This window comes from Pavona decussata, unplaced genomic scaffold (assembly GCF_977016875.1).
Source record: "Pavona decussata unplaced genomic scaffold, jaPavDecu1.1 SCAFFOLD_25, whole genome shotgun sequence".
Lineage (NCBI taxonomy): Eukaryota > Metazoa > Cnidaria > Anthozoa > Scleractinia > Agariciidae > Pavona > Pavona decussata.
In genome coordinates, this window is record NW_028145448.1 from 1,436,305 (window position 1) to 1,447,500 (window position 11,196).

Here is an 11,196-nt window from a genome sequence, read left to right on the forward strand (position 1 = left end):
GTTAAAAAGAAGCAGAGCGAAAAACCTTGACAACCGCGGCCGTCCGACGCGGGCAGTGCTTTTAAATGAGGTACTCCTTAAACAGTTTGCGCTATTCTATGCGTTTAAATATAAAATATAACACTAAATCAATTAATAAATATGTATACAAGTATACAGAATAAAATTATTGACACGACTGTATACGCATGATTTTTATTAAATTTAGTTTGCGGCTTCATGATGTATCCCCGAAAAAGTTTCAATTTCTATTTTTCATTTGGTTGTAATGGTAGATAGCATGCATTACTCACTTTTTTCGAGTCACCGCCCCGAGCTTGTTGTGAGTTATCAGCGAGTAAGCCGTCAGTATCTTTTTAGCTGAGAATCTGAGTCTCACAACAGACATTTCCAGGCCAGATTTGGGAACTGAGTTCCCACAACATGTACCTCTAATATTTGCTAAAATATTATAAACATCTACTTCTTGCTCTGAGTTTCAAGTTCAGATTCAAAAATCCAACCAAGAAGAACAATTAGGTAGTGAATTGGCCCGCAGGTAGTGAGTGCTAATCGAGGTGGGCCAGACTTTCAAATCACTCTCTTGCTAGTTTATAGTAGTTAGTAGCTAGTTGTTAAAATTTCAGCTATTTACATTTAGACATTTCACCTATAAATTTAGACTTAATTCCTATTCTTGTTATTCAGATTTATGAAGATAATCCGAACCCTGATTCAAAACAGTATAAAGTTTAAGCCCCAAATCCGCGTTATTTCCCTTATTATTAAAACTTTGCGCACCTGTCAGACAAGTAGACTTCAAAAAATCAAGAATATTAAAATTTAAAAATTCTAAATCCTGTCAATTATTATATGTTCCTCTTGACCCAGAGTTTTTGAACTTTTTTTGTTGTTCCTCATTATGAAAGCCAACACTAAAGAAAACCATATTATATTAACTGATATTAGTATAAGTGTTCAGCAATTGTTATCAATCTTACATGTCCAGACAACTCTTGGCACTTCATTATTTTTTATCATGGTTGAAACTCAAAGCACAAGGAACAACCCAAACTACAATTGTGGATGTGATGAGCTAATGCCAAATTTCTGACAATGGCTACATCATGAAGCCCAATCCTTGATGGGATTTTGCAAGGATATATCCTTCAGTACTCCACAAAAGCTACTTAGAAACAGCTATGACAGGTAATTAACACATTCATCTCATAGCCAGTATTCCCATCAACCTGATTATTGGCCTCCCAACTGATTGTAGCTTTCTCCACATGCTCCTGTTTGCCATCCCTCATTCAATGAAATATACTGTAGATGTTATCAATCACATGGAATCTATTTATGTTTGGCTATTTACTGTGTTGCATCTACTGTTTCGAGTCTCTTGTAATTGCCAAAGTCATTCTTCTTTTATTTAGTTTTGCTTATTTTTATTGAATTGCCACAGAAGCCAACAAAATATACAGAAAAAAAAAAACAACAACAACAGATACAGAACAAGTACAAAAGAAGGAGGGGTATGGCAGGGGGAAGTAACAGAGCTGGGTCCCAATTGACAACTGCTCCAATATAACTAAGGAAGAGAATAAACACCCTGAAAACAAAGTCAACAAGATCCACGAAAAAAAAACAATAATAAAAAATAAATAGGTTATTCAGGGCATTTTTTTATTAGTCAATCGGTTAATAAAAGTTGAATTTTTCACAGGCGTGCATTTCCTTCTAATATTTTGTCTGGCTTTTTACTTTTGTTGTTTCTTTGTTACCTTATCTCAAACTCGCCCTACACGTACCTTCCACCTCTTACTCATGGCATTCACTATTTTGTTTAAAATGTCTGATGTTTGGCATCCATAAATTCTTACTCTAGCTCAAATGTGGTGGGGGGTCTATTTCCCCCCTTTCAATCTGATGTTTGGGGCTCCACCAATTGCAAACATTTTATTTTAAATGCAATGGGATACCAAGAGCACTTGCTAAGTTCTGTTTTCTCCACATAGTTTTAAACTTTGTAAAAATATTCCTGTATTAGTGAGCACTACCCATAGGAAACCCGAGTATCTCAGTGCTTACTGTTGTTTGCGCAGTAACAATAGTAGGCACCGTCCTTCAAGACATTTAGCATTTGACACTCTCCCACCCACGCACCCTATCTAAGGGATGGATCTGACTAGCAATACATTTACCAATGTTATTCAATTTATATAATTTCTTTACTTACAACAATTTAAAGGCACAAATCGGTAAATTAAAAGTAAACAATGTCTAAAAAAGCCATAAGGATAATCTGTAAAATTTTAGCGTAAAAACACCTCATACTGAGACAGATCACCAATTACCACAAGAAAAAATGTAGGGACAATAAATGACAATAAAACTAGCCACAAGGTTAGTAAGTTAATTAATGAAATTACATAAATTATAATCAAATCACAAATGTTGGTCGGTGAGCGAAGAGTCCAGTCCACAGTTGATCGATGTAGCCTTCTTATTCCGTTCCGAGCTATTGCTGGGCTGCCTTTCAACATTTTACAGACACTGAAAATAGCCGCACACTTTAAGTGTCTTTTTGAGTTTTAAAATACTAGTGCTGTAGGAGGATTACAATCAGAGGACTTGGAAATCTCTCAAAGATTTATACTCCTAAACACTACAGTTCCCACCCGGCGAGATCAGTCTCTCCGAAATGTAAGAACAATTTGAAAAGCATCTTTCACAACCAGAATGTAAACAACGGCTGTCCGTAAATTGCGAGATCTCCAGAGTAGTAATGGATCCAATGCTGGTCAAAGTTGCGAAAATCGGGAGAGGGAATTCGAGTCCAGTCGGCCAAAGCGTCGGAGTCTTTACTGTGAACCTCACGCGGCGAAGATCGCTCTATACTGGCCATTCAACCGAAAACAAAACGACGAAGTAAATCGATCAATACTTATAGTCGCCGTGCTACGTCGTGAATATGGTAAAATCAAAAGGACGAAACAGAAAACATCAGTTCAGGCCATGCTAAATATTTTGCTTGCGCTTTCAATAAGCACTTCATGTAATTTCTCTTGCTTGGCACAACCAATCACAGAGCGCAGATATCAATGACGTATGAAAACTCAGTTTTGACCCGTTGCTGAAATCTGATTGGTTGATTTAAATTTCAGACGCGCGGACCGTATGGCAGGTTGTGCTTCCCTCATCGATAATAATAATAATAATAATAATAATAATAATAATAATAATAATAATAGTAATAATAATAATAATAATAATAATAATAATAATAATAATAATAATAATAATATTAATAATAATAATAATAACAACAACAACAACAACAACAACAACAACAACAACAATAATAATAATAATAATAATAATACTAATAATAATAATAATAATAATAAAAAAAATGGGATTACTGCTATTTCATACGTAGCTGTCTCACCCCCACCTTGTTACGTCATTTGGAAAAATGCGGGAAAAGTTAATTTACAGTTCGCGACTGTTGCACGAACGTAACATGTGAAAACATTGGTTCAGGAAGTTTATGTAGAGATGTGACAGGCGTACGTTTTCTCAAACAATACGCCTGTAAGCATTTACGCGGGGGGTTTTGGTCAATGCAATCTTTCCCTTTAAGCGTAATTTCGTCGCCGTGAGCTCTCCACTGATTTTCATTTTCATGTTGTCAGACCTAGTATTCGGTAGAAAAAAGGAATTTGATCACAATATGTCCAGGCCCTTAACTAAGCTGCTTTGTCAATGGTGGTTACCTCAGTTAAAATGATGTCAAATATTTCCAACAGAGTTAGAAAGTGGTTGTATAATTCCAGATAATACTTATATAAGGGCCTACAACCTATGAACCTTCCCATATGGATTTTCCAATCTTGGGAAAGGTTGGGTGAATATGAAAATAGGGCAAAAGAGCCCCTCCCCCTCTTCCCCCTAGAAGAAGAGGCATTCTGGGTCCATAGACACCTCCATTGGGGAGGTACGGATATATCAGGAATAACACAGCAAGATTTACCTGCCCTTCCTTTAGATTTTGAGACACATGTATATAAGTATGCAAGGATCCTGCTGCATATTCCAATTACTTTTGGATAAGTTTGCAAGTCAAGGGAAAGATAAAAACATACTTCCAGCAGCACGTTACCCATTACCCATTACTTCTAACATGCCACTTTCAATTTTGGGGAATGTACATTGTATATATTTCTGCAAGTGTACATAGCATTAAAGTTTTCAGTAATAAATATTACAAAATATTCATGGCTTGATCTTTTTGTGTGCAATTTTTTCATATTGGACCATATTAGCCTTTGTTGGGGCCAAATCGGCATTTCCTATTTGGCTCTTGGAAGGGTCAAATTGAGAGGAAATGCCAAAATAGAATTTAGTGGAGCAATTCAGAAATAAGAGGGGCCCAATCGGTAACATCCAGGGCCGTTTTGGCTTACTTTTGTCAAAAACGGCCCAACATGGGATAAATTGGTCCTGGAGACATTGAAACCAATTTGGCTCTTTTCATTTTACAGTGCAGTATTTGAACTTTAGCCACTGAGCCACCTCATCTAACCGATTTTGCTAATATTTGGCATGTAAACTTCTTTATGCCACCTAAGTTATGCATGACAATACGTTTTAGGGCCTTTGGCGGATTAAACACGCCTACTTATCGATCCTGAATACTCTAAACAACAACTCCAATCACATAATGTCTCTCCAATATTGTTTTCAACACGTTCACCGATACAAGCAGGAGTTCCCCAAGGGAGCCGCTCCTCAGATTATCCGCTCCTCGGGCTGAAATTCTGCTAGCTGGGAACTTAAATAGGGACCTAAAATCCTGGCTAGGAATTTACCCCAAACGCTTACTGGGATTTTTGCTTAAATGTCGTCTTTGGCTGGAAACAATAATTATCGCTGACTCTCTAGCTCCCTACTATTTTTTTCTCTCTGGCTTATTTCGTTGCCGGCTACTTTTGGTTGGCAACGCCAGGAAGTGTACAACTGTCAGCGGTCAGCGAAAATTTGAGCTTCGTTAAATTTAAAGTGAATTTAGCTTCCCAAAGCTGCGTTTTTCCTTTTTTTCTTCTAGTTTTTCGTGTGCATTTGTGCTTCAGCTTTCTTGCTGGCCTGTATTTTATTTCTATTTAATACTGAATCAGATGTCAATTGGCTGCCTGGCTCTGCTAGCCCCTATGGTTATTCCAGGCAGCCAGTACTCTAACTATTACTTTTTTAAATATTTTCTTTGTTGTAATTTTATTTTTGAACAAGAATGAGTAGAAATAAAGGTTGATTGATTGATTGGTTGCGTGACAAAGAAGGCGTGTAATTGTAAAACTGTACCCTTGAACTTATCCACGCGCCAGTCACGTGGACATAACCAGTTCATTTTTTTTTCTTAACGTCTAATGGCTTCAGTTCCCACGATATTATGGATTCCCTGAATTTTCCTCCGAAGTCCATGTTTTATCAAAAACCAACGTGTGACCGAACAAAGTTCATTATTAGTGTTCTGTGCACTCTTCTTGGGTCTTCATTCATGGTTGTAAAATCCACGCGCTAGCAACAAGTACACACTTGATTTCTTCCAGGTTTGTTGATCAAATGTGGATTAAATTTGATTATGCTAAATTTTACGCAGAAAACGACACTGAATTTTATCAATTAAGAATGTCTCCAGATACATCGCAAGGCAATAAGTTTTAGGGCCTTTAACGGATTATACACGACCGCATATAGAATCGGTTGTTAGGAATGGAATTTTTCAATCATTCTTTATAGAATGCATGATTTTCACTTCTGAGTGACTTTTTGCTAGAATTCAGAATACAATCGACTTTGAAATTGATCTTTAATTTCTGACAGAGGAAATAATTTGCTGATTGTTCATTGCCTTTTAGCGCTGAATTATGTTTTCCAAAAAGGCCAAAAAATCTTTATGAGTTTTTCCGTTTGTTGAGCAAAGATAACAGTTAGACACATGAAGTGATCAACATCTGATGAACAAATATCTATGAGAACTAGAAGCACCTAGTAACCAAACAAAGAAAAATGGCAAGAAACTGGCGCCGAGAACCAAGGAACTGATGATGATCAGCGAAATAGAAAACCACAGAATTAGGAGATCTTAAACTGAGAGCTCGTGTACAGTAAAAATAAGAGATGTCAGTAAAAAGGCCTTTTATTGCAAGTTTAAGCTTTACGATGCTTTATTTAGATGGCGTGACGAATCATTTTTGCGAGTAGTTTGTTAGACGAATTCAAGTATTATCTTTCCTGTCGCGCGTAGCTTTAAGTAGAAAAATAGGAAATGAAATGAGTCAAAACCACTGAAACAACTTTCTGTTAGTAAGGCATTAGAAAAAACAGATTCACAGTGAATAACACAAGGTTCTTCCTCTTTCACAGCTTTTATTGAACTTCAAATGTTACCCAACATTTTGGCGATAAATCTTATTCTACCCTTACTACAACCGGTTTAATCGCGCGGGTAACAAAAACTGCTGTGTTAATGTTACTTTCGGCAGCAACAAAAACTGAAATAAGCGTAGCCGTAGTTCATTACGGTTGCGTTAGAAACGGACGCTTCATTTCCTCCGTTGCCGGTATGGTTACAGCCATAGTTGTAAAACGCGCCCACGTGCTGTCCATTCTTTGTGGCCTTACCCTTTCTTCCATAGATAGAAACCTCTGCGTCACAGTTGCGGTAGTGAACTGTGCCAAGGCAGATCTGAGCGCAGGTCTTCCTGCTGTTGTTATTCCTCACCCTCACTGAGTTAGCCCATGGCCCACTTCCCCCTGAGGCGGTGCTTCCTCTGCAGGCAGCAGCGGCCGCCATGTGGAGGGACTGCCACGCCAAGTCGTACGCTGTGTATTTGTCATAACCCGCCAAGAGAAGGTTCTGGGGAAGACGACCATTGCTGCCGAGCATGGCGAAACCCGAAGGTTCTCCAGCTTTGGCCAGTTGTGCTTTTAAACTAGCGACCTTACCAAGAGAGAAAGCAAGAAGAATATCAAAATGTTTAGCGATCTGTCTTCCTTGGAATTCTTTGCTATGTTATCTAAAGAAATATCACAAAATCAGCACAAAACCAAGCATATTCCTTCGTCAACTGAAAGTTTCTTGAAAGGGGGGATACTGGGGTGTATTCTCAACATTAAAACGAAGAAACGCATGGCAATCAGAAAACTACAATGCCTCCTAGTCCATTAAAGACGATGTGAAAATTAGGTTTCTATGTAGTTGCAAAAATTTTGCATGTGAAAAAATTTAACTTCTCAATGAGCAAAGAAACCCTATCCTGAAAGTATCTGATCACAGTTTCAATGTTTGTTTTAAAAAGTAATACATACCTCCTTCTCTAACTTTGCCAATCTGCTGATATGACCTACAACAAAGTAGAATGCGATGAGAATTGTCAAGTAATCAAGACTCGCGTTTCACTGAATCATTACAAGCCAAATGCACTTTTCTTAATTTCTAACACTGGTTAGCTTGGTTTCCTGAGCAGTTTTCCTAGATATCATAATTGAAGGAAAGGTTGGCAACTCAAACCAAGAAACAGTAATTGACCTGTTTAATCACAATGAGAGCATTTTTTTGCCTTTTTCTTTACGTAGTGCTTTTCAACTGAGGGATGTATGTCCTTGAATCATTACGGGACAAAGTTTTGCATTGTCATTTACAGACGGTTTACCGTAAGTATTTACCAGCTTACATCAAAGAATATTTATACGCTTTTTAGCAGCGGTTAAAAGAAATATTTATATCTCGCTTATGGTGCGATATTCATTCTCTTAGTTATGCTCTTAAGTAAGGCACTTAAGGTGTTACTCATTCGTTAGTTCAAGGTGGCGCAAAATTTAAGACAACAGAAAGGATTATCGATTGAAAATTCAGTAAAATTCACTAAAGCACCAGTATTTAGTATTGAGCGCCTGATGCAAAACGATAAATGCGTGTTTCTGCAGAAGTCACAGCTACTATTCCGACTCGCTTCAAAGAGATGCTGTCCTATCAATAATGAATTAATAGACAAGTTCATACTCCTTTGGACTCAGAAGTGTTCTCTTACCTGGAGTACTTCTGCCGGGGTCTTCAGCAAGGCAGGAAATAGCGTCAGTCTAATCAAAAAGCACCAAATGTTATAATTCAGTAAAAATCATCGTCACTGATAATCGAAAAGACATTAAACTAACAGCAGATGCGAATTTGCGAAATTGTTTTAATTCCATCCGCAAATTAGTTGAGTAACAAAAAAATCGCATAGTTATAAGTCCAACTTGACTCATGGCGAAAGCTTTGATTTTCTTACCAGGCATTGGCTTTTAGGGCAGCGAGAGGTTTTGCTTGCCAAAGCCCCATGTTTAGAAGGAATGGCGAGAGCCACGGCGAGGAAAACAATCTTGAAAGCTTGAAACTTCATCTTCGTTTACTAGTGTGCCTTAATGCTTTGCCTTGGTGACAGTCGTGAAGTGTACTATCTCTATGCATCGTCATCATCTATGGGACGATGAAACAAAAGAAAGAAACTTGTTCCATAATCTTGTTCGTTAGACAATAAAGCTATCGAAGGTCAGGGCCGAACTTTTCAATTTCCGGTTCGTTTTAATTATGCAAATCATTTGGCCGTGGATCGGATGCAAAACTCTTATGCGTTCATAGCTGGGTAGCTCATTTAAGCCCTACTTAGAGCTATAACTATGCATTTTCGTATGTTTCCCATATTTAATTCACTAGATTTGTCTCAGTATTACAAGGAATACAGGCCTTTCACTACCATTTGCCAATTTGAACTTGGACCGGCAAACAGACAGACGCCAAAAAAAATATTGTACCCCAAAATAGCTAAAAGAAGTTCCTGAAGACAGCAACAATAAATGCAAAAACAAACATCATTAAGACCGCGACAATAAATGCCATTCAATAGCACAACACCAAGGTTTATGCATCAGTCAGTCAATCAGTCAATTCCAACATGTCCCATCCCCCTCCCCCAGGCTTATGAAAGCTTCTATACTCCAAACTAGTATCGGATGAAGTCCTTTTTCTCAGTATTGTGGCAGTGACCGTTCTTTCTGTGGATCTTCCATCTCATTTATGACTTCCCAGACGCGGTAATTCCTCGCGAAGCGAGGGCCGAAGGCCCGAGCGTAGCGAGGTTAATAAATTTGTCGGGCCGAGCCGGCCCGAGCGGAGCTAAGCCGCGCGAATTCGAGCGAAAAATATATTTATATATATATATATGTTTTTTTGAAGGTGTCCGCACTTGAATGACGTCAGACTGTCTGGCGTCGTCTGAAAAAAATTTGCATACATCGGAAAAAATATGCGTGCATGATCAAATTTCAACTGCAATGTTCATCAATATTCACTGGATACAGAACTATCTCTCCACAATCTTTTCCCTTTCTTTTAGAAATCTTTTTTTGTGAAAGATTGCATTGAAGAAATTACACGTTTTGTGGCCGCGGTAAAATAATTTTCCGTGGGAAATAAATTCATCGAACACGACAGCGCTGCACGCCCGTTGTACATTTCATCGCGTCAGAAATAGATTTTTAACCGCAAACTAGCCTGTGGAACTACGAAAAGACCATGCTCATCAAAATAGTTGCTATGTTCAGAAACCTTTTAATCTCCTCATTTGATGCTACAACACGAAAGAGGGCTTTCCACCCAGCCCCAGCTTCGCGAGGTTTTGCGAGTCACGTATTTCTAGTTAAATGAATGTTTATTGACTTTGCCGATAAAACTGATCATTGAAACGAAGCGACAGTGCTGTTAGATGAAAATCACGAGACCTTCGAATGTCCGGGAGTAGACTTACGCCCTGCCCCCAGGAGGGACAATGTCGGAGAAATGCCCTACTAATGCCCGAGGAAGGGAGGGAAGGGGAGGATGGGCAGTGCTGAAGGTTGACTGATGCGTTCATATAGACACTATCATTGCTGAAGGCTAACGCTAAGCTTACGTTCGATTGACCGTATTCCAGAATAAGAATAAGCGGAATAGCTGTTAGATTCCTCCTTTGAATCAAATTTGGGAAGACATTTCTGCAAAACGTTCACTGATACACGATTATTTAAGAGCCATTTTGTACTCCAGCAACTCCAAAAAACCTCTCATGAAGGACTTCGTGTCATCACTGTGTGCGTTTCTATTCCAGAATACCGTCAATTGAACAACTTAACTTTCTCATTCCTCCCGGCAATTATCTATATTATCGACTCCCGTGATCGAGAATCCCTCACTATTTTACCGAGAAACTCTTTACATTTTCGTTGGATGCTGCTTATAGTAATCTACAATCATTTTAGCGACTTCCTTCCGGCTACTTATTTAATGTAAACATTTAACTGATTGACTGACTTTAAAACTGAATACACTGTCACTGTACGTATTTTGGTTCCGAATGCGGAATCCTATTTAAGCAGTCCCTTATTTTTCTCGGTGATATTAATTAAAGCAAACGAAGCAACTTTCGAGCTCTTTCGCGTCGTTCGTACGCTTTACTACTCCCTAAGAAAAATAAGCCAGGGTTAAGAATTGCCCCCGGCCCAAAATAAACATGAAAGTAAAAATTGTGTATAAATTTGACGTCCCCGGTGTCACATTGGTGAAATCTGATTTGCTATCGAAAGTTGAGATCACGACGTTTCAAATATACAGAAAAACAGACAACGATTTCCTAAATGACAAATTTATTTAGATAAGCCTTTGTTTACGTGTGAAAACCGAACGACGGCAGCCAATGAATGATGCCGATGTGCGTCGGATGGCAGCCGATTTTCTTGGCTCTGATCGAAACCATAAGCTACCCTGGAAACGCCAAAAACTGTCGGACTTCCACTGTTTAAGCTGTCGAGTATTCCTCCGAACTTCTTCTTTTGATTGAGCGCTCGTGAGCGAATAAATCTATTCAAGAAGCCATTAAACAGATTAAACTTGGCAACGGAAGACGGTTCCATTTAATTTGGAGTCGGTGAAGCCTGCAATGCTATGGTCAGCAGATGTTCGCGATACTAACAGCGCAGTGAACGAGTGAATCTCGGCCCCACATTACATCATGGATTGCGATACATGAGGTAAAAATATACAGCGATACTATAGCAAAACATTTGGTAAGAGATTTGTTATGATCCAAGTTAACTTTTTGGCTTAAAAGCTTTCCTGATTAGTAGTAAAGAAAACTA

General features: G+C 38.5%; 1 protein-coding gene across 1 annotated transcript; it reads right to left on the bottom strand.

Annotated features, from left to right (window-relative positions):
* Positions 1-6,391: 6,391 nt before the first annotated feature.
* Positions 6,392-8,514, bottom strand: LOC146485716 (uncharacterized). The gene is made up of 4 exons (XM_085103072.1): positions 8,316-8,514; positions 8,076-8,124; positions 7,354-7,388; positions 6,392-6,985 (listed from the first exon to the last, which is right to left on the bottom strand). The coding sequence occupies exons 1-4, from the start codon at positions 8,424-8,426 to the stop codon at positions 6,515-6,517; spliced, it is 666 nt and encodes a 221-aa protein (XP_084959198.1). The 5' UTR covers positions 8,427-8,514; the 3' UTR covers positions 6,392-6,514.
* Positions 8,515-11,196: the final 2,682 nt, after the last annotated feature.